The following is a 23664-nucleotide window of genomic DNA, read 5'->3' on the forward strand; positions in this document are numbered from 1 at the left end:
CAAAGAGAAGGCCCCTTGTTTTGCTCTAAATAGCCTGATTTTAGTCTATTTTTACCTTAGTTTTGGGTTTCAGAAGTACAATATCCAACCCCCCGGCAATTAGGTCCCCCCGTTTATTAAAATCTGAAAAATTTTCCAACCCCCCCCCCCCCGTTTATTTGAAACCCCTTGTTTATTTGGAACCTAAGAGTATATTTACTTCATTAAGAAGTTTTGTAAATAAATTATACCAATGATGTTAAAATGGAATTTTTCAAGATTTTTATTGTGATGTATTTTTGTAATTACTAGTTCGTAGATAGCACTTTTTTATTTTTATAAAACAATACAGTACCCCTAGGGTATAATAATTAATTAATAATTTACATATTAATTATAATATCTAGAGAAGAAAATTAAATTCATGGCAGATTTTCGAATGTTATCCCTGAGTGATTGGTTAAATCTAAATTGCTTGTAGAATTGCCTCATAATCCAGTTATTTCATTTTGAAATGCTCTGTGCTGAAAAATTCAGACATTTTGAAATCTTTTTCATTTTTTTCACTTTCACTTTCTTGTATAGAGGCTATTTAAACACAAAAAATCCCCCAAAGATTTCACACCATCTTGGCACTAAAACTGATGTCATTTTTGTTCTTTCTCTTTTTGTTTTCAAAAGATTCGGTTATTTATTTTGAATTTTGAATTTTTGAAATTTTGATTTCCTGAGTTCCTCATCTTATATTATATTCACGAATTTGTTCTATATTCATTTCTTAGAAGCTCTTTTGAATTTTTTTTCCTGTCATCATTTTGCTGTTTTGCACTTTGATTAGTTTATGTAGTTTGATTTAATCTAATTTTTGAGATAAAAGTTTTTGATGAAAGTCTATATCAAAGTCTTCTTCCCAGCTGGCACAACAGTGTATATCCAGCAGACACACAGCGTTGTTTCAAGGTTTATCTGACGTTCACAATGTCCATATAACGTTAGATGAACGTTGAAACAACGTTGTGTGCCAGCTGGGCTGTGAAAAAACCTTCTAGCTAAAAAAAATTTCAAACATCAATCAGCAAACATTCAGTAAACTCACAAGCCCAGAGCTGCGTCAATAAAAAATTGTAGTTCGAGGCTTCAAAGCTTAGATTTAGAAGAAGTGAACAATGGGTTTGGAGCGAAAGAATAAAATGACAACAAACGAGAAAATCAGCATTACCATTGAAAAGAAAGCAAACGCCAGTGAAGAAGAAAACATTGAAGAACTTTCAGAAAATCAACTCCGACAAATTATTGCTCGTCAGAAACGTCGTTCTTCTTACATCGTTGAAGAAATTGTCAATTATTGTATTCCATTGGTCAAAGTTGAATTTGCTGGCCAATCGAACACAACTAAAGTAAGTACTCTTAGGTTCCAAATAAACGGGGGAGGGAAAAATGTTCAAAATTTTAATAAGCAGGGGGGGGGGGCTAATTGCCGGGGGGTTAGAAATTATGATTACGAAAACCCAAATATAAGGTAAATATAGGCTAAAATCAGGCTATTTAGAGCAGAATGAGGGACCTCTTTGAAAGCTGAAAAAATTCTTAAAAACTAAAAAGGTCCGGGTGGGGTTGGAAAATTTTTTGATGAATTAACAAGTGGGGGGGGGGCGTTTATTTGGAACCTAAGAGTATAGTAAATTTACCACCACTTTTCGCTCTAGACCCCGACTCTACAATCAGTGCCATAACATATTGGCACTTTTGGCTAATTTACCATTTTTCGAAAATTGAAGTTCGAACGAGAATGTCAATTTTGGGCCTTTAACTTGATTGCAACGATTATTTCGATCTGGGAGGGATGTATTGGTTTCTAGGCTAGATTTCAAGCCCTACTGGACTATTTTTGAACTTTTGGATCCTGGACTTATATTCATTACGTAATGTTTTATACGGAATCACGCAAAATAGCCCAGAGGTTTTCCACTAGTATTATTCAAATTCAAATTGACTGGCAAACACCCAGTCTTTCCTGGTTGAGTCAATCAAACCCAAAACCATTTATACCAGTCTAAAGCTCTCAAAATGCTATAGAGGACTTTTGAGTGGAGATTAACCTATTTCAAGAAAATTAACGCCAACTTTTCGTTTTAACGTCTTTTCCAGTCGATGATTTACTTAAGGAAACCCTCTTCCAAAAAACTTTTTAAATACTTCATTCTTTGAAATAATGGACCAGGTTTGACTGCGTCGCATAAAAAATGCCACGGATCCTAAAGGTTTGTCCCTTACTAAATGCATTTAATTATTGACATCATTATCTTTTGCTCCTTACAACAACAGAGTGACGAAACTGATGGAAGTGAAACCGTGTTAAATCTTGGTGTATATCTCTCCTTATTGGATCGTGTCATTCGTAAATATAAAGATCCATTACAATTTACCATCAAAGACGAAGAATATTGTTCAGTGTTACGTTTGGTGGCCACCAAGAGATGTTTAAAGAAAGAAACGACTGAAGAATGTTATGAAAGATTACTTAAAGATAGTGAAGAATTTGAGAAAATATACCATGAAAGAAAAGGTAAAATACAGCGTGTCCCAAAATGTTTTTAGATAAAGTAATATGCCATATATACTTTAAAGATTGAAAATATTCCAATTTCAAAAACCTATTCAATCATCTTAGGAAATGAATATCTATTGATTCAACATCTAATTGTAATCTTACTTCCATCGCGTTCTAACCCCAGTTACTGTGAGATGATGAGTTTTCAGCACTTACATACTTTACAGATTTGTTCACTCTTTTTTGGGACACACTCAAACAAGGCTTTGAATATAATATACGCTCTAAAGATCTGATGATGATGAAACAAATGCTGAAAAAGAGAACATCTTTAGGGTCTTGACGTTCTTGTAAAAGTCATAAACGTATATTATATTTTTCAGTTCTTTCAGAGGTTTTGAAAAACGAAGATTTTTGGGGCACACGACAGCAACTATTATGTGGTAAAGTCATTTCAGATTGGATTGACACAGATCATTTACCCATCGATCCTATATTCGGTGCTTTGTTATGTCCTTGTGGAGGTATTTTTCAAAACTTTTTGGATGGATCGTTCATTTACAAATCTGAACAGAGTCCAAATAACTTAAAACTTGTGCGGAATTTTTTGAAAGATTCTTAAGATATGTAACCCTTATTATATATATAAGTCCTAATAAGGACGAAATGCATATGCTGCTTTGCCACCCAAATCACCCAAATAATTTAATAAGGGAATTTCCCTGCTGTCCACTAATTTTCTCAGTTGGAACCACAAGTGCTTTTGTGGTTTAGCATGGTGGCTAAATCGACCTAGCCAGCCAGGGTGCAGCATGTAGTGCTGACGAGTCCTAATAAGGAAATGCATATGCTGCTCTGTCACCCAAATCTCCTGAGTGAATATAGTTGGACAGAAATTCTTCTTTCTTCACACCATATGTATTCCCCAAATGGACCACAAGTGGTTATTTGGCAGAAAACACCTAGAAGCTTGCTAGCAATCCTCATAATTTTAGTCCTTGTGAATTTTGGACTTCCAATGACTGAAAATGGATGAACTTGAGCCACATAGGTCGTTGGTGCACCAGAGAGCTTTAAACAGTTGTTTATAATTGATTAAAGGTTTTGTTTTGATTGAAAGGTCTGATGATGCTGATGTAGTAAAAACAAGTGCGACAAGATTAGAAAAAGGTTTTGAAAAAATGAAAAAACAAAGGGACTTTTACCAGCTTTTACTGATACTCTTTGAATGTTTTTATGTTTTATAATAAATAGAAAGTTTTCTATCTTATAATCAAAACATTCGACTGTAAATTTGCTCGAAATCAACTTTGCCATTCTTTTGGTTACAAAAGCAATAGAATGTGAGGTCACATCTCGAAACAACTTTCGATCTTTCACTTGTTTGCAAGATATCGTTGTGTAAAAAAATAGCTTTAATTTATCTGACTCAGAATGAAGACACTGCCTAAAATAAGCTAGAAAACCATCTCAAATATCTTCTAATAGATGTCTTCTCGAAAAAGTTGAAGAGCAAAACTCATTGAACCTTCAGTCTTCAATCTCAGACAAAAAAAATAGCCTGAAGACTTTGCAAAAATTCATTTCCTTCAATGTCCAGTGATTTGGCTTCTGGAATTGTCACCCAAACTCTCCAAATCCAATAAAAACAACATAGGCCCTGGTAAAAATGGGTTTTCAGAGCTTATTTTGAAATTTTTCATGCATTTGAAAAGTTTTCAACCTTTTGTCCGAGATTGCAGTAGCATTATTTTGGTTTGTTAATCATCATTATCTACAAATATTTTCGTGAGAAGATTCGGACTTTATGGACAATGTCTTTTTTGGCTGTACGGAAATCTTTTTGAGAAATCCTTGAATTACTATGGATAAATTTTAAAATATTTTTCGTTCATTTTTAATAGGATGGATTTGCTTTCACTTATCATCAAATCCGACGAAAGGATGCGTACGAATCTATATGAAAAGGTTGAACTATTAGAAAAGGTACGAAAATTTTGAAATTTGATTAATAATAATTACTAGAAACGACTTTACTGCAGGCCTGTTTAACCAGCACATTTCAGGGCCAAGGCCATTCTGGTGCCAGGAGGGGAAATGGCACCTATCTTTTTTTTCAAATAAAAAGGTGGGGATTTTTAAGATTTCACAATTTATACTTCAATAGCTTTATTTCTGGACAAAATCAGACTGAAATAGGGCTATTTTAAGATCACATTCGCAATTTTCTACGGTTGCGCCTCTTTAGTCGTTATATTTCTGACTCCTCTAATTTTCAAATCATGGCCTGGGCCCTGAGTTTCCTTAGATCAGGGAAATCTGCACATCCTCGACCAATCAATTTTTTTTGTGGTCAGAAATGTACTCTTAGGTTCCAAATAAACGCCCCCCCCCCGCTTGTTAATTTTTCGAAAATTTTCCAATCCCCCGGATCTTATTAGGACCCCCCCCCCCATTTATTAATCTCTAAGAATATTTTCAGCTGTCAAAGAGAAGGCCCCTTGTTTTGCTCTAAATAGCCTGATTTTAGTCTATTTTTACCTTAGTTTTGGGTTTCAGAAGTACAATATCCAACCCCCCGGCAATTAGGTCCCCCCGTTTATTAAAATCTGAAAAATTTTCCAACCCCCCCCCCCCCCGTTTATTTGAAACCCCTTGTTTATTTGGAACCTAAGAGTATATTTACTTCACTTCATTAAGAAGTTTTGTAAATAAATTATACCAATGATGTTAAAATGGAATTTTTCAAGATTTTTATTGTGATGTATTTTTGTAATTACTAGTTCGTAGATAGCACTTTTTTATTTTTATAAAACAATACAGTACCCCTAGGGTATAACAATTAATTAATAATTTACTTATTAATTATAATATCTAGAGAAGAAAGATAAATTCATGGCAGATTTTCGAATGTTATCCCTGAGTGATTGGTTAAATCTAAATTGCTTGTAGAATTGCCTCATAATCCAGTTATCTCATTTTGAAATGCTCTGTGCTAAAAAATTCAAACATTTTGAAATCTTTTTAATTTTTTTCACTTTCACTTTCTTGTATAGAGGCTATTTAAACACAAAAAATCCCCCAAAGATTTCACACCATCTTGGCACTAAAACTGATGTCATCTTTGTTCTTTCTCTTTTTGTTTTCAAAAGATTCGGTTATTTATTTTGAATTTTGAAGTGCATCTGGTCAACTTTGATTTCCTGAGTTCCTCATCTTATATTATATTCACGAATTTGTTCTATATTCATTTCTTAGAAGCTCTTTTGAATTTTTTTTCCTGTCATCATTTTGCTGTGTTTTGCACTTTGATTAGTTTATGTAGTTTGATTTAATCTAGTTTTTGATGAAAGTTTATATCAAAGTCTTCTTCCCAGCTGGCACAACAGTGTATATCCAGCAGACACACAACGTTGTTTCAAGGTTTATCTGACGTTCATAATGTCCATATAACGTTAGATGAACGTTGAAACAACGTTGTGTGCCAGCTGGGCTGTGAAAAAACCTTCTAGCTAAAAAAAATTTCAAACATCAATCAGCAAACATTCAGTAAACTCACAAGCCCAGAGCTGCGTCAGTGAAAAATTGTAGTTCGAGGCTTCAAAGCTTAGATTTAGAAGAAGTGAACAATGGGTTTGGAGCAAAAGAATAAAATGACAACAAACGAGAAAATCAGCATTACCATTGAAAAGAAAGCAAACGCCAGTGAAGAAGAAAACATTGAAGAACTTTCAGAAAATCAACTCCGACAAATTATTGCTCGTCAGAAACGTCGTTCTTCTTACATCGTTGAAGAAATTGTCAATTATTGTATTCCATTGGTCAAAGTTGAATTTGCTGGCCAATCGAACACAACTAAAGTAAGTACTCTTAGGTTCCAAATAAACGGGGGAGGGAAAAATGTTCAAAATTTTAATAAGCAGGGGGGGGCTAATTGCCGGGGGGTTAGAAATTATGATTACGAAAACCCAAATATAAGGTAAATATAGGCTAAAATCAGGCTATTTAGAGCAGAATGAGGGACCTCTTTGAAAGCTGAAAAAAAATCTTAAAAACTAATAAGGTCCGGGTGGGGTTGGAAAATTTTTTGATGAATTAACAAGTGGGGGGGGGGGGCGTTTATTTGGAACCTAAGAGTATAGTAAATTTACCACCACTTTTCGCTCTAGACCCCGACTCTACAATCAGTGCCATAACATATTGGCACTTTTGGCTAATTTACCATTTTTCGAAAATTGAAGTTCGAACGAGAATGTCAATTTTGGGCCTTTAACTTGATTGCAACGATTATTTCGATCTGGGAGGGATGTATTGGTTTCTAGGCTAGATTTCAAGCCCTACTGGACCATTTTTGAACTTTTGGATCCTGGACTTATATTCATTACGTAATGTTTTATACGGAATCACGCAAAATAGCCCAGAGGTCTTCCACTAGTATTATTCAAATTCAAATTGACTGGCAAACACCCAGTCTTTCCTGGTTGAGTCAATCAAACCCAAAACCATTTATACCAGTCTAAAGCTCTCAAAATGCTATAGAGGACTTTTAAGTGGATATTAACCTATTTCAAGAAAATTAACGCCAATTTTTCGTTTTAACGTCTTTTCCAGTCGATGATTTACTTAAGGAAACTCTCTTCCAAAAAACTTTTTAAATACTTCATTCTTTGAAATAATGGACCAGGTTTGACTGCGTCGCATAAAAAATGCCACGGATCCTAAAGGTTTGTCCCTTACTAAATGCATTAAATTATTGACATCATTATCTTTTACTCCTTACAACAACAGAGTGACGAAACTGATGGAAGTGAAACCGTTTTAAATCTTGGTGTATATCTTTCCTTATTGGATCGTGTCATTCGTAAATATAAAGATCCATTACAATTTACCATCAAAGACGAAGAATATTGTTCCGTTTTACGTTTGGTGGCCACCAAGAGATGTTTAAAGAAAGAAACGACTGAAGAATGTTATGAAAGATTAATGAAAGATAGTGAAGAATTTGAGAAAATATACCATGAAAGAAAAGGTAAAATACAGCATGTCCCAAAATGTTTTTAGATAAAGTAATATGCCATATATACTTTAAAGATTCAAAATATTCCAATTTCAAAAACCTATTCAATCATCTTAGGAAATGAATATCTATTGATTCAACATCTAATTGTAATCTTACTTCCATCGTTCTAATCCCAGTTACTGTGAGATGATGAGTTTTCAGCACTTTATAAACTTTACAGATTTGTTCACTCTTTTTGGGACACACTCAAACAAGGCTTTGAATATAATATACGCTCTAAAGATCTGATGATGGTGATATGATGATGAAACAAATGCTGAAAAAAAGAACATCTTTAGGGTCTTGACGTTCTTGTAAAAATCATAAAACGTATATTGTATTTTTCAGTTCTTTCAGAGGTTTTGAAAAACGAAGATTTTTGGGGCACACGACAGCAACTATTATGTGGTAAAGTCATTTCAGATTGGATTGACACAGATCATTTACCCATCGATCCTATATTTGGTGCTTTGTTATGTCCTTGTGGAGGTATTTTTCAAAACTTTTTGGATGGATCGTTCATTTACAAATCTGAACAGAGTCCAAATTTCATAACTTAAAATTTGTGCGGAATTTTTTGAAAGATTCTTAAGATATGTAACCCTTATTATATATAAGTCCTAATAAGGACGAAATGCATATGCTGCTTTGCCACCCAAATCACCCAAATAATTTAATAAGGGAATTTCCCTTCTGTCCCCTGATTTTCTCAGTTGCTTTTGTGGTTTAACATGGTGGCTAAATCGAACTAGCCAGCCATTGTAGCTGACGAGTCCTAATAAGGAAATGCATATGCTGCTCTGTCACCCAAATCTCCTGAGTGAATATAGTTGGACAGAAATTCTTCTTTCTTCACACCATATGTATTATCAATAATATATTGGCAAAACTGACAGTTAATTATTTTTACTTGTTGACAAATAAATGTATAAATTTTCAATAATCTATTAATCAATTCCAGGTCGAGTTGGTCCTGGTGATAGTGGATGGGTTCACAATTTATTGTACGACGACCGTGGGTTCATGGCGTACCATTCCGCTGTTCACGACGCTTTTGGATATCTCATCATTTTCCATCGGAAAGGTCCTGGGTACGACTATCTAAAGCGATCAGTATTGAGTAAATTCAATCCGTTCTCCGGTCAATATGATGGAATACAATTTTGGAAGAAATTTTTGGAAGGTCATAAGATGCCTGAAGATTTTGTGAATAGTTCATTCTTGGTCATGCTAGGTGGACTTGATGATGATGGCAAGGTGATCTGTTGATCCTCAATCAAGATTGCGGGCTGTGGTGGAGTGTGATATTTTCATGCAAGATTTTGCTGTAGTTGATTTAGCATTTTATTTAGCTTTTTTGCCGAAATTCAAACATTTTGTCGTGCTAAATACGCTCCTTAATCAGTCCATACTGCTAGTTTGGTTTGACTTTAATTGATCTTGAAAATCGTTTCATTTATACTCATTTTAATGGATTTGGAACACACAAGAAAAAGGCTAGAGAAATATCTAACCTCGTCCCCGTGTATCCCAGGCTTTATTTACGTTACTGATTGACGCCAGAGAATATATTATCTAGCGCTATGAGTAAGCACCAGAAAGCTGCTAATGCACAGGGAACGAGGTTGGGGAAATATCAACAATTCAAAAATCAGGCTAACGAATATCTGGACGAATATTGACAGCTGTTGCTTAAACTGAAACTGGTAAGAGGTCGATCTAGAATGATCTTTGTTACGTAATCAGTAAGAGAGTATATATAATTGTCATAATTAAAATTTATGTAAATTAGCTCTGGGATTATTGTGGTGTACAAAATTATCATAAATAGCGGTTTCTCTTAATAATTTGTTGTTGTCGTTATATATACTTTCATTTCATATTTGAAACATTGGCAAATTGTCAGTCACTAACTATGTATTGCTCACTATCCAACTATTAAAAAAAGCAAGGGAAGTGAAATTATAAGTTCGGTACATGATTTTGTTTTCCGTCAGTGTTACGCTTGTTTCTTATCTTATATTAATGGCCGTTCAGTATAACAGGTGCACCCGGGGGGGTGCACTCATATGGTCCGACCTGTGGCATGTGCCACCCTTAAGGGTAGGTTTTTCGAGACCCTTAAAATGCACTATAAGGCTGTACTTTTGATACAGTGCACTTTAGGGGTCTCGTTTTAGCTGGATGTACTGTAAGGGTGTGTTTTGGGGACAATGACAATGATACATTACTATTGGATGACAATATCTTGCTGAATTCCAAGTCTGACAGTAAAAATCTGATGTAAGTTTTGACTCGCACCCATTTTGATTTGTCTTGCACATTTTGTCGACATCTCAGGGTCATTTTTAGATGGCTTCAGCAAAATAAGATATGCAATAAAAACTACACTGTAAAAGGGTGAGAAACGTTCGATAAAATGAACTGCAAGGGTACCTTTTTCATTACTCAGGAGCTGCACTGTAAGGGACCGATTTTGAAAGCCAATTTTTGGCGGCACATGCCCGGCAGGTGCACCAAAAATAATATACAGATTTGTCAAGATATTGTGAGTTTACGGATAAGAATTTTCTGTCGGTTCTTTAAAGTTCCATTATTGTAAACGCGACCTCTTAAGGGATAACCAACCAGTTATATTTCATTTTTAGATACACGTTTGTTTTTACAAGAACATCCAAAATTTTTGAAGCCTTTGGATGTTCTTAACTTTTTGAGTTTTAAGCCTCAGAAATGTTCTTAAAATTCTCTTATTTTCACCATTTAAGAAATTCGATATAACCTTAAAATGTTAACATTTTGACCATGGAAGCCTTATGTTCTTATATACCTATCCTATATAAGTGTATATTTTAAAGCAGCTAATTTTGTGAAAAAGACTCGCTTATGCCATAATTTGAAACCGTCGTTAGAATTTTGCACGAAAACGAGACGAATTCACTTGTTTTCAACGCCAAGAAAGTAATACTGTTCATATACCAACAGATTTTTGGCGTTATCTTTCGAAATGTCAGCGGAGTAAAAATCCTACGTCGGGCTTTCGGGGTGTTGGGTATGTGCGACATTTTTAAACCCTCAAAGGTATCTATAAGGGTTATAAAAAACCAATTCACTATCTGAAAGTGTCCAAAATTCACGAAAATCGAAAGTCTCCGGGGTCGTGCTCCTTAGGAGGTTTCTATAATTTTGAAAAGCATTTATAATAGAGCCAATGTAGAGAGAGAACCAGCGACTACACGCTTTTTTTTTATAAGAATGGTGTTTTTTTTCATTTCATCATGGCCCATCATGGATATTCTTAACTTTTTTGGGAAAATCATCCTTAAATATTCTTAGGTTAGGGTATTTATTTAGGTTATGGTCGAAATTCAACCAAACTTTAACAAGAACACCTGTAGCAAAAATTGCATTTTTGTGAAAATTTTGAGCCTTACTGGGTGGAAACTGGCAATTTACAGTTAAAATTTCTCTGTAAATAGCATTCTTGGATTTTGTTGCCTAATTCCATGATGGTGATATTCTTACGATATTCTCGATTTTTTTGGCCGTTTCCATCATGAACATTCTTATAAAGTGTATTCTTATAAAAAAAAGCGTGTATTATCTTAGTTGCATAATTATATAGAACTTAATACCTTAATTATACTACTTTTTAACAGAGAAAGGTTTATCGTAAGTAATCAAATTGCATATCATTGTACAACGATAAGCCACGGATATGAAAGTACTCAAAGCCGGAGAATGTTAGATTTAAGAATTATTCTTTATATGGGAAACCAGTGATCTCCTTCTTATTGTGAAATTCCATATTATTAACTCCTACTTTAAAACGAGAATCTCGAGAAAGGAAGTTTTTTTTCAAAAAACTTCCGAGTTCGTAGGAGGATGTCTAATCTGCAGAAATTAAGAGGAGCATTTTGTTGTCATCAATCAAAGCAATTACTAATTAAAGTAAAGATACATTTGAAAGCGTCGACTCGAACATGAAGAGGAAGATTTTTTAGGAAGAATATAATAACACTGATATTTTCAAACATTCTCATCTAAAGTATGACAATCCAAGAATACTGATATTTGAATTTTCTTTTTAAGTACGTACGTACGTGCTGTTGAAACTTTGTTATTTTAGATTTTGTAAAAAATGGCTGAAGTGCAGGATTGGAAAGTTGAAATTGAGACTGTTCATACAAAGGTGGAACACGTCACGAATATCGATGAAAATCGGAATCAAAGTAATGCAGTGGACACTCGTAAAACGCAACAATATCATTTAGACACTCTATTTGAAAAGGTGAAAATTATTAGCGATGAAGAAAATGATACTATCAAAAAAGAGATTTTACACGAAAAGGTTGAAGCTGTTGATAAAAAACTATCAGAAACACATGCTCTAGAAAACACCGAGACTGATAACAACGAGAATGGTAATATAATCGAAACAAAGGGCCTAAGTGTGAGCCCTATCTACTTGGAAACAAAGGACAATGATACTGAGATCGGCAAACTTCCCAGAAGCAGCCCTGTACTCACTCGGAAACGTAATAAAGCAATCAACAAGGGAAGTCCTGAATCCAACAGGAACAGTTTCATATCCATCAGCTCTGAAAGCTCCTCCGACAGTCCTAATATCAATACAGATAACAGGAAAAGTATTTCTAGTGACAATGACAATAGCGCAAACAAAGTTTTTAATTTTGACTCTGTTAATGACCAATACAGTCGAAAAATGAAACAAATTCGGAAAGAAAAAGCGAAAAGTCTTGATTTTGGTCCCAAGAACCCAATAATTAATAGTGACAAGAGAGAAAAATCACAAAGTTTTGATATTGGAAGTCCAAAGGCCCCAAGAAGCAATAGTGAAGGCAGTCCAAGAATTTCAAAGGATAAAAGACTCTTTGGTGGTATAAATAGTCCAAAACTGTTTAGAAAATTGAGAGGGAGTGGAGATCAAAGTCCAAAAACATCACGAAGTCCTAAGATACCGAAAAGCCCAAAAATCAAAAAAGACAATAAGAATAAGGGCGACAATAGCCCTAAAAACAAAAAGGCAATTGGTGATAGAAGCTCAAGTAACGATAGTGACGATTTTAACAACGAAAAGGATGATATTGTCGGCGATTTAAGAACTTCAAAGCAATTTGATCGACAAATAAACACACACCAAAGACTTTCAAGAAAAACTTCGTATGTTGTTGAAGAAATTGTTAATTATTGTGTTCCGTTGGTCAAAGTTGAATTTGTTGGACAGTCAAGTACTGTTAAAGTATGTATATATCTGGTGTTTAAAAACCTATTATCTTTTTATTACTTTTGGTCTGTACCCGTAGCAAAAAGGTAGTTCGTCTTGTAACCACATTCGAGGGTGACACGGCTCCCTTTTTACCGGAAAAGGGGAGAACGCCATTCCCTTGATTTCATCACTTACTTTTGATCCACGTTTTTAGTTGTTGATCAGAGAGAAATCGAGCGTATCTTTTTTAGACTCGTAGGTACACTTTATAAGAACAAACTATATAAGAACGTAAGGCTTCGGTTGCCAAATCGTTAAGAGCAAGCTAAGAACATTTTAAGGCTTTGTAGACTCTAGAACACTTAATTTATTAGGAAAATAGACAAAAATACTCAATAAATTATGAAAATAAGAACATGTTAAGAACATTTTTAGACTTAAAACTCAAAAGCCGAAGGCTCCAAAAATTTTTGATGTTCTTATTAAAAAATGTGTATTATCCGATTCTCTTCTCTTGTGACTCTATGGTACTCTATGGTTGAATACATAACCTTGTACACCGTAGCAGAACGTTCTACCTTTGAGGTACGCAGTCGCATTAAGTTAGAACTTTCCACAAGGGTGCCCAGGGTTCAAGCTTTAACACCTCTTCATCCTAAAGACTAAAAAAGATGCTTGATAATATTCGCTACCTCTTTAAAGGGACATAACAGTACTTGCAAAATTTGTAAACAAACTGTATGCAATGGATACAAAATCAAAACAAATGTCACATGTCAAAATAAAAAAACAAACCAAATATGGCTAATTTTATTGATTGTTCAATTGTTTTATAAGTTTGTTTTGGACACGTGATTTTAATTGTTCTCTTTAATGACACGTGGTTCGCGCAATGTTTACATTTTACTACTTTTATGTCACTTAAAAAGAGAAGAGTCAAGTAAAAAGTTGAGAAATCATTGGATAACTAGGGATTCCAATGAAAGGGATCTGAATGACTTTTGGTGTCGACATGATAGATCTGTTACTTTATTATTGGTTTTCAAGGATTCAAGGATTCTTTCTAAGGAGATCACTAGATTCTAAAGATCGATTGAAAATACTTAAAGGGGCAATCCGCCACCACAGTGAATGTTTTTCTTGCCTCGATAACCCAAGATGAAATTTTCGCACTCGGTTAGCAAGACGCGGGATATCGAGTCATGTTCGCGGGATATCGAGTAATGTTTTTATTCATCAAAATTTAATTTTTCTCTCTTTTTATAGACAGACAAAGTGGATAACAGTGAAAACGTGTTAAATCTGGGTGTATATCTCTCCTTATTGGATCGTGTCATTCGTAAATATAAAGATCCATTACAATTTACCATCAAAGACGAAGAATATTGTTCTGTGCTACGTTTGGTGGCCACCAAGAGATGTTTAAAGAAAGAAACGACTGAAGAATGTTATGAAAGATTAATGAAAGATAGTGAAGAATTTGAGAAAATATACCACGAGAGAAATGGTGAGTCCAAGTTTTTCTTAAACGCTAGGGGCCTCGATTTGAACACGACCTTATTTGAGAAAGAATTATAGTCTCAAAATTCGGACATTATAAGAAGAGAAGGAAGACTCTCACGACCGGTCTTCACTTTCGCGCGACAGGAGCAAAAACTTTTTGAAGTTTTTGTGAGGTCATTGGTCCGTTGAAAAATGAAGCGATTCCATTGGTCGAAATTGACGCAACGGACGAACTTCCTTCAACTTTTTTTTTTGTTCGCACGAAACTCTTTTATGACGTAATCTTTTCTTCAGGCAAAAAAGGTTAAGAAAAAAACTGTCTCTTATTTCGCGCGAAAGTGGAGGCTGGCCTTCATGGTGCATCTTGTTGACAAATTCTCTGTCCATGTATGAGCTAAATTTTCCAATTTTATTTTTATTTTCTACATTCTTCACAGTACACTATCTTTCTGAACAACCTATACACTACACTTTGAGTTTGGGAAGTCGGAAAACCATGCATTCTATATCTTTGTACACCCCCGGTGGAACTTTTTCATTTTTTCTATCGAAATCCCAATGACAATAGAAATTCTCTTGTTCCCAGGTCAAAAATCACGTAGGATGGTCTCTTGGAGTGCAATTTTCTCCCATTTCAAATGGGGAGGAAAGAAATTAAACTTTTCAGTGGAGCTGAAGTTGTAGGGTATTTCTCCTACCAAGGATGAAATTTCCAAATTTTCCAGTAGGTAGGGGTCTCTCTTGGTCTGTGACACAGTGATGTTTTAATTTCAATTTTCTTTTCATCTAATAGTATTATCTGATGTTCTAACGCATAAATACTTCTGGGGTACACGACAACAATTATTATGTGGTAAAGTGATTGCTGACTGGATTGATACAGATCGTAATACAGCCATTGATCCAATATTTGGTGCCTTGTTATGCCCATGTGGAGGTAAGGAAATTCAGAAATTCGCTTTTTTGCTTTTCCTAGAAAAAGAAATTCATAGGATTTTTTCTATTCCTTGTTCAACACTCCTTATTATTGACCTGGTGATATTAACCCTTCCCTGGAAAAGATGCCGAATATCGCGATCAGAAAAATGTCCCGATAATTTATCCTGATGAAAATTCAAGAAACCTTTCTCCCCACTTGAACAGACGCTAAAAATTTTAGAACTCCTAAATAACTTCCGAGATATGAACAAAAGAGTTTACCCATATTTAATCTTGAACAAAGACTCTCCTAATGTTAGAAAACCATTATTATAGATGTCAATTCTTTTGGGCATAGTTAATGATAGACTAACAATTTTCTGCCTTTCCAGAGGAAAACTGCATGATTGGTGCTCATTTAAACGGTAAACGGGGTTGTTTGGAAAGTTCTTTCGCCGAAATAAGGCAATTCTTTGACAGCTTTATTTCTTAGCTACTCAAAATATGAGAAATTAATGTTATTTCCTTTTTTACAAAACAGGTCGAGTTGGACCAGGAGATGCAGGTTGGATGCACAGCGTGTTCTTTGACGACCGTGGGTTCATGGCATACCATTCTGCTGTTCACGACGCTTTCGGATATCTCATCACTTACCATGGGAAAGGTCCCGGATACGACTATATGAAAAAATCAAAATTGGGTAGATTTAATCCTTTATCTGGCCAGTATGATGGTATAAGTTTTTGGAGAAATTATCTGAAAATGAAAGTGATGCCAGATGATTTAGTTCGAAGTACTTTCGTCATGATTTTTGGTGGAATAAATTCAGATGGTATTATGCTGTTGTAAAAGTTGATTGTAAATTAATTTGTAAATAGCCTTTTTATATATATAGTATTATTAAATCTATTATTGAATCTGAGTATGTCAAAGGTCTCATTTCTGCTAGTTCGCCTAGTGCCTATAACTTCCACTCTGTAGGTAGATTTATTGATGATTTGTGTGCCTTAAATGACAGAGATGAGTTTCATAATTGCTACAAACAGATTTACCCGAAAGAATTAGATCTCAAAGTTGAGCACCATGGAAACCATGCATCGTTTTTAGATTTAGATATCACCGTTGAAAACAATATTTTTAGATATAAACTTTTTGATAAGAGAGATGCCTTTCCCTTCTTCATTGTAAGGATGCCACATGCCGACAGTAACATCCCATCGTGCATTTTTTATGGATCCGTCTTTTCAGAAATTTTACGGATAGCACGTAGCACACTCATGTTTGAAGATCTGACTCCTAGAGTCACAGAGCTTTTCATTCGAATGCGAAACCAGGGTGCTTCAAACGCGTTCTTGAAGAAGCAAGTTGTCAAATGTTTTTCCAGGTTTCCTGGCTGTTTTATGAAGTATGGGAAAACCGTCGAAGAATTTTTGCATATTTTCAAATTGTGAAATTGTTTCTTGTGTATTGTATGTGTGTTTTTTTGTTTTTTTTTTTTTTTTTCTGTCTAAAGAATTAGAATTAGCATCGGAGGTATTCATTTCCTACTTTTCTTTTTCCTGTGCAGTCCTCCCGTCGCAGCACGCCGAACCGGGTTCTTGGCCAACTTACGATTCTGTTCTTTTCAGTTTTTGTGTGATTTTTTCTATTTTTATGTAAGATTGTGCTTGTTACAAATGTTTGTTTCACCTGTAGTGTACGTGGGATAGTTGGTACAGTGTGTCTTTCTGCCCTTTTGTACTGTATTTTGTTGTAGTGTCTGTTTGTTGTCTGTTATTTGTTTGGAAGCTGCTGGTCAGTTCCTTTTTCTACTATGTTTTCCGAAGGCGACTGAGTGTGGGCCCTTAAACACGTGGAAAGTCACTATGCCAGTCACAAGTCTGGGACTTCGGGTTTTGTTTTGTTTTGTGTATGTATCTTTTTTTTTTTTTTTTTTTTTTTATTTATTTGATGTGTTTGCTTTTGTATTTGTCCCCATTTTGTATGTATTTTGACGAGCTCGGGTAAATGATTGTACGGAAGTGTGTTTATCAAAAAAGTTTTTTGCAATGCATTGTTTCTCCACTATTACTTTTCTTCTATCTTCATTTGGATTAGGTTTTTCTTTCACATACCACTATTTAAATTCCCTTTAACTTTTTGCTAAATTACCCTCTGTTTCGGAATGATTAAAAAATAAAAAAAACCAAAAAAATCGTAAATATACACAATTAACAAAAATATTCTTAACTTTTTTTTCGTTTTTATCAGTTTGAGTTATTTATATATCAATACTTTTCTTTTTCTAAAATGACAGATATTACATATCTTCACTATATATATTACTTCATCTTTATTTGGATTAGGTTTTTCTTTCACATGCCACTATTTAAATTCCCTTGAACTTTTTGCTAAATTACCTTCTGTTTCGGAATGATTAAAAAATTAACAAGACGACTTGAAGTCGAAAATTTCGCCTAGAATTTAAACTACATAGGAAAGACAAGAAGTAGAGATGGAAGCTAATCTGAAATCTACTTTACATTGAGCCTTGATGAAACAATTTTACAAGAGAACAACGAGGCTCAAAATCGCAAAAAAATAAGACCAATTTAAGAACAAATTGTTGTTTAATTTTTAAGAACTAATAAACAAAGGTAATATCACCGTCTATCAAAAGTTATTGATTTGATTCTTAAAAAGTAAATGCTTATAAGAAAAATGAATATGCTCATATTGTGTGCCATCCTTTGTTTACTTTGTAAGAACTAATTACCGAAAGGTATATCACCGTATGTCAAGAGTTTTTGGTTTAATTCTTATAAAGTATATGCTTATAAGAAAATAAAGAAAAATCAAAAATGTGAAGCTAAAGACACAAAGATATATGACGTAATCCAAAGAAAACCCGCGAAAATCGTCCGTGGTTATACGAGCGTGTAATTTGTAAATTAAATTTAGTGAGTTCGTCCACCGTATCGAGTACTTTCGTTTTCTAATTTTTTTTCCGATGACACCAACACCGCCGCCGCGAAAGGCTATCGTAATACTTTCGCTAGGCGAAATTAAAAATACCAAAAAAATCGTAAATATACACAATTAACAAAAATATTCTTAACTTTTTTTCGTTTTTATCAGTTTGAGTTATTTATATATCAATACTTTTCTTTTTCTAAAATGACAGATATTACATATCTTCACTATATATATGTGAAGAAATTCATAGAATTTCTGTCCAACTATCTTCTTTCAGGAGATTTGGGTGGCAGAGCAGCATATGCATTTCGTCCTTATTAGGACTCGTCAGCACTGCATACTGCAGTATATATACAGTACTATATATTATACAACAATAATTGTAATGTTACTCTCTTATATGTGAATTAGTTTGCAAAAATAAATGCATATAAAAGACCCCTTTATGTTTCTTTGAAATTTTGCCATTTCAAAAGTTCATTAAAAAAAAATAACAAGTTTTATTTTAAAATTGAGCAAAAGCTTTTCGATTAAAAATCATCTTCAAGCGATGTATAGATAATGATGGATTTTTTCTATGGCTACCTCTGATTCCAGTCTTTGATTTGAGTATGTTTACACCCAATACGTTGTGTTTCAAGCGAAATCAGTCATTTTCGTTCTTTATTCCCACTTTTTGAAAATGCCCATTTTAGTGAATCGCGAAATTTAATACACGCGAAAATTTCCAGAAACTGGCAATCGCGAAATTTGGTAGACGCGAAAAACCGTTTCCTGGAAAGAAATTCGCGATGTAACACGCGAAATATAATACCAATAAGGTAATGGGATAAATTTTCGCTCATTTCACTCATCCAGGAAATCTTAAAATTTCGCCAGGACTTCTTGGCAGATCATGAATGTTGGTTGTTCAAGTACGCATTATCCTCGGGTAAATCCTCGTGTCCAAATTTTCGTTAATTTCTCGGAGGCAATTCCACCTCTCCTAGCATAATAAATTATACCTTTAAAGAAGCGCATTACGATGTAGAACATGAAAATCGGTGTTACTTAAATTTAGGTTTTGCCGATTTTGCGAAAAATCGCAAAAACCAAAAAATGCTGACGTCAGCAAAACTTGTTTTTTAAATAACTCCAGTTTGGCTAATGGTATGAACATGAAATTTGGACCAACGTTGCACATCATTAAAAAGGATCATTTTGAAAAAAAAAAATTTCGAAATTTTGCTGATGTCAGCACTTTATTGCAAATTTTCGTATTTTGCTGATTTCTGCTGATGTCAGCAAAATTTGAAAAGAAGGATTAAGCAAAAGTGTTTTTATTAATAATATGCAACTTTGGTCCAAATTTCATGTTTATACATGCCGCGGCTTTCTTATACTATGTTTATACCATTAGCCAAACTGGAGTTATTTAAAAAACAGATTTTGCTGACATCAGCATTTTTTGGTTTTTGTGGTTTTTCGCAAAATTGGTAAAACCTAAATTTAAGTAACACTGATTTTCATGTTCTACATCGTAATGCGCTTCTTTAAAGGTATAATTTATTATGCTAGGAGGGGTGGAATTGCCTCCGAGAAATTGACGAAAATTTGGACACGCATTAATTTACCCGAGTCAGCCCCGATTATCAGCGCTCCTTTGATGCCAGTAAACTTTCAAAAGTAGTTTATTTGACATTTTTGAGTTTTTTTTTTTTTTAATATTTCAACGCCTTTCCAAATTTCTATTTTAGACGGATGGCACCGAAATTCGCGAAATTCAATCCCAGCGAAATTTTATCCCATTAAATATACGTCAATAGAAAAATACGTCGTTTTTAAAAAATGTTTTTTAGCTTTGCATCTTTGGTTGAAAAATTTCATCGTATATATTTTATGGTCAATACTTTTTGAGATATTCAAATCTTAAAGTTTTATCTTTTATAACGTTACTTTTCCCCTGATTTCTCAAAAAAGAGAAAAAAATTAATTTTATTGACTGCATTCATCCTTACTTTTGACGTATAATATAAATGATCATGCCTAAGGATCCCTGCTATGGCTTTTTTGGACATGCAAAAAGTTACATGAACATCCGGAGATGGGGTACTAGAAATGAGAGATGAATCTTTTCTAAACAATAGCGATTGTTATATTTTGCACTCGACTTCGTCGGCAATTGTTAGTTGAATCAGAGAACAATAAAAAGCGCCTTCCACTTATATGTTTATATTAACGCGCCAAAATATTTGATTGTTCCCCATTAGCCAATGAAAATTGCTGAAATTATATTACCCCGGGTTTCCTTCGGTTCCGTGAGAAATTTTATCAAAACATAAACAAAGATTTCTACCAAAACGAACGAGGAAGAAAGTTTTATATAACAAATCAAAGAAATCTAAATCATGGCTGGCCCTGTTGAGTTGGATTTCGATGAATTATCGCCTGTATTTGAAGAAGTTGAAGATATCCAGACAGTTGATTTGTTTGAAAAAGAGGCTGCAGTTCCAGTATCCTTTATTCACGAGGAAGACATAAGTGACGTTGAGGATGAAACTACAATGGACACTGTTCCCACGATTGTTTTTGTCAACGAGGAAACATTGCAAACTATACTTCCTCAGTCAGAGTCAGACGTCTCAGACTCTAAACCATTATTTAAATGTGACCTTTGTCAGAAAGAATACTTCAGAGAAAGGGGAATAAAGACACACAAAAAAACATGCAAAGGTAACCGCCAAAATTATTTTGATCATTATAAATTCCAGTGAAATAAAATTCAACGTTGAGTTTTATAGATTTGATTATAATGCCAAATGGTTGTTTGTTTTTCAACTTCATTTAAAACTTGATTCACCACATTTTTTTGGTAGATAGAAGCTTGTTTTATGTAATAGCTTTTTTTTTTCGAGAAATAAAAAAAGGCATTATTAAAGCAAACTCTGGATATATGTAGATTTTGTTGCTCATTCCCGCCTCTCTGAGACTGTTCTATTTTATGCCTGAGTATAGCCCTTTTCATCATGGGTGTTAAAGAAACGAGAGTTTGAACCTCATTTTTTCAACTTTTCATGTTTTTAGGATCAAAAGCACAGTCCTCAAAGAAGCCAACGGCAGCAAGTGGAAAGCCCAAAAAACCTATTGCACCAAAGAAAAAAACACCAGCTGTGTTGTTGAAGGAAAAATTCTTAAATTCGTCCGTCAACATATTGGAAACATCGTTAAAATCTGCTGCTGATGACCCTTTCTTCATGATCAGAGAGCCTGGCAAAAGTGCAGCTTTGTTGGCTTCAAAACTCATTCCGCTATCAAGTAACGAAAACGCCAAAATATTTGTGGAAGGATTCATCAAAGCAATGCATGAAAAATTGAAAAAGAAGAGTGTGTCAAAACCTTACCACATAAACTTATTCAAGCTTTTCAACAAACAGTGTTTTGCAGATGAACATATAAATAATTGGAAGTTATTCCTAGCATTGGTAGGGAGTGATCTTGATCAAACAAGAATGCTTTTTAATTTCGTCACCTCAAAAATCCTTGAGCAGTTACTAAAGATAAGAAGGGAGTTCTTTCTTCCTGATACAAGCAACAAAGAGATCTATGTTAGTGTAACAGGGTCTGAACTCCAAACTATCCGATACGTGTGTGGATATTTACTATTTTCGTTAAAAAAGTCACTGAGAAATGATAAGACATTAGATGGTAAAGCTACCATGGAGGTGCTTAAAAGCTGGGGCTACAAAGATTTTGAGGATGAATTTGATGACAATATAGACGAGGACCACTTTACCCTTGCTTGGGTACAAGCTGTGAATAGAGGAAGTTTGATTTATGCTGTTGATGATTTTTTTCATTTTATTAAACATATTGAATTGTCAACAAAAAAGCTTCTGCATCAAAAGTTTCTTGCAAATTATAAAGGAGATGATATTCGTGAAATGCTGAGAACTGAATTTAGTGCCAATTTGAATGTTGAAAGATGCTGGCAAAAGCTTACCATGGATATACCTAATGAAAACATTAAATCAAAAATAAGATCAAAAATTATTGGAAAGTGGATCAATTTAAGGATAAACGGATTCATCAAGTCAGTATTGAACATTCGAAAGTTGAATGCCAAGAAAAATTCAGAAAAATCAGAAACAGTCAGTGAAGCTGGAGAGCCTGGTATAAGAAAACTACTCGCTACAAAAAAGTAAAATTATATACTTCAAACAACCTTATTTATAAATTTTTATTCTAAACACCATTTTGATAAATTGATTTTATAGATTTTATTTATTTCATTTGTGTGTACTGTAACTTGATCTTTACCATTTTCATACATTTTAATTTTTGCATTTTAACATTTTTGCTTTCACGCACAAACAAACCTATTCCACCTGAGTGTAAGTATTTTTATTCTGAGCACAATTTTGATAAATTTATTTTTGTTAGCATACAGTTTTTTATTTATTTTATTTATGTGGGCTGTATCTTGATTTTTACCATTTTTATAAATTTTGATTTATTGAATTTTAACATTTTTTGATTAAGTTTTACAGAAGCCAACCTGCCATTTAACCTGAAGGTGTTTATTTTTATTTGAAGCATCGTTTCCATAAATTTCTTTTGTTTGTGAACAGCTTTCAGGTTCAATATTTTTATATTATGGATTTTTGAATATTTTTGTCTTCTATTGCATCTTGATGTTATTTTAGCTGCCTTCTTTTATTAGCCTTTCTTAAAAAATGGGTAGGATGAGATCATGATTTACTCATAGTACAGCTCTTGATTTTGAACTTTATTTGACTAATTTATTAAATTAAAGCCTGACAATTTCATTACTTGGAAAGTAATATCATCTTAATCTTCATCTTATTTTTTTTCATATTATAGTTTTTGTAAAATGCCATTAGTGTATTTTTCATTCATTGATTAATTATAAGACAAAAACACTTCTGGAAAATTAATTCTCTACACCTTTGCTTTTTGGCATTGCTATAATTCAAAATAGACTGATTGACTATGAACTTAATAGTGCACAATTGAACTCTACTAACAGTACAGTGTACTGCTATAAACATTAAGAAATGTATCATTCAGATAAAAAATCGGGGACAGCCAGAGAAGAGATCACAAACCCTCTATCCTGAAAAGTTTTATTTCTACTTGGATTGTGTCTTTCTTGAACGGGGGTGATTGGGTTATCCCATCATATATGTCTAATTTTAGAACATTGAAATCGTGTGTGCCGAGCTATCTACTAATGGTTTTCCCTTTACACTCAAAATAAACCATCTCTCTGAGCAGAAGAGATTTTATTGTTTGTATCCCTCCACCGCAAATCCTAAAAGCTAAGCAAGTTGAAATCTTACTAAAAATCTAGGGGTTTCCTCTGCATTAAGCAAGTTGAAGCTAGCCTCCCGTTTGCTTGCTTTTTTTGGCTGCTTCAGGCTAGATAATTATTCTCAACACGGGGCGCCAAAACCATTTTTAACGATAATTATT

At 34.0% G+C, this 23664-nt stretch overlaps 3 protein-coding genes across 5 annotated transcripts; all 3 read left to right on the forward strand.

The window, feature by feature from the left end:
• Positions 1-1103: 1103 nt before the first annotated feature.
• Positions 1104-10757, forward strand: LOC136807243 (uncharacterized). 3 transcript variants are annotated; one of them, XM_067063843.1, is made up of 4 exons: positions 1104-1376; positions 2305-2545; positions 2914-3054; positions 8551-10757. In XM_067063843.1, the coding sequence occupies exons 1-4, from the start codon at positions 1146-1148 to the stop codon at positions 8856-8858; spliced, it is 921 nt and encodes a 306-aa protein (XP_066919944.1). In that variant the 5' UTR covers positions 1104-1145; the 3' UTR covers positions 8859-10757. The 3 variants fall into 3 exon arrangements, with proteins under 3 accessions (XP_066919944.1, XP_066919945.1, XP_066919943.1); XM_067063844.1 differs by lacking the exons at positions 1104-1376; positions 2305-2545; positions 2914-3054 and adding exons at positions 5895-6390; positions 7319-7559; positions 7938-7997; XM_067063842.1 differs by lacking the exons at positions 1104-1376; positions 2305-2545; positions 2914-3054 and adding exons at positions 5910-6390; positions 7319-7559; positions 7938-8078.
• An 83-nt stretch (positions 10758-10840) lies between these two features.
• On the forward strand, positions 10841-16718 carry LOC136807242 (MATH and LRR domain-containing protein PFE0570w-like). The gene is made up of 4 exons (XM_067063841.1): positions 10841-12849; positions 14083-14323; positions 15113-15256; positions 15779-16718. The coding sequence occupies exons 1-4, from the start codon at positions 11728-11730 to the stop codon at positions 16084-16086; spliced, it is 1815 nt and encodes a 604-aa protein (XP_066919942.1). The 5' UTR covers positions 10841-11727; the 3' UTR covers positions 16087-16718.
• A 3761-nt stretch (positions 16719-20479) lies between these two features.
• LOC136807244 (uncharacterized) lies at positions 20480-23111 on the forward strand. Its single transcript, XM_067063845.1, has 2 exons — positions 20480-20904; positions 21256-23111. Exons 1-2 carry the CDS (start codon positions 20580-20582, stop codon positions 22371-22373), a joined length of 1443 nt encoding a protein of 480 aa, XP_066919946.1. The 5' UTR covers positions 20480-20579; the 3' UTR covers positions 22374-23111.
• Positions 23112-23664: the final 553 nt, after the last annotated feature.

The sequence above is a fragment of the Clytia hemisphaerica genome, unplaced genomic scaffold (assembly GCF_902728285.1).
Source record: "Clytia hemisphaerica strain Z4C2 unplaced genomic scaffold, Clytia hemisphaerica genome assembly, whole genome shotgun sequence".
NCBI classification, from domain to species: Eukaryota; Metazoa; Cnidaria; class Hydrozoa; order Leptothecata; family Clytiidae; genus Clytia; species Clytia hemisphaerica.

Bases quoted from the DNA above. Each gene is read 5' to 3' on its own strand.
- LOC136807243 (XM_067063843.1), top strand. From the start codon at position 1,146: ATGGGTTTGGAGCGAAAGAATAAAATGACAACAAACGAGAAAATCAGC. The intron at 1,377-2,304 runs GTAAGTACTCTT...TTACAACAACAG, and splicing joins GCCAATCGAACACAACTAAA to AGTGACGAAACTGATGGAAG. The intron at 2,546-2,913 runs GTAAAATACAGC...TATATTTTTCAG, and splicing joins AATATACCATGAAAGAAAAG to TTCTTTCAGAGGTTTTGAAA.
- LOC136807242 (XM_067063841.1), top strand. From the start codon at position 11,728: ATGGCTGAAGTGCAGGATTGGAAAGTTGAAATTGAGACTGTTCATACA. The intron at 12,850-14,082 runs GTATGTATATAT...CTCTTTTTATAG, and splicing joins GACAGTCAAGTACTGTTAAA to ACAGACAAAGTGGATAACAG. The intron at 15,257-15,778 runs GTAAGGAAATTC...TTTACAAAACAG, and splicing joins CTTGTTATGCCCATGTGGAG to GTCGAGTTGGACCAGGAGAT.
- LOC136807244 (XM_067063845.1), top strand. From the start codon at position 20,580: ATGGCTGGCCCTGTTGAGTTGGATTTCGATGAATTATCGCCTGTATTT. The intron at 20,905-21,255 runs GTAACCGCCAAA...TCATGTTTTTAG, and splicing joins ACACAAAAAAACATGCAAAG to GATCAAAAGCACAGTCCTCA.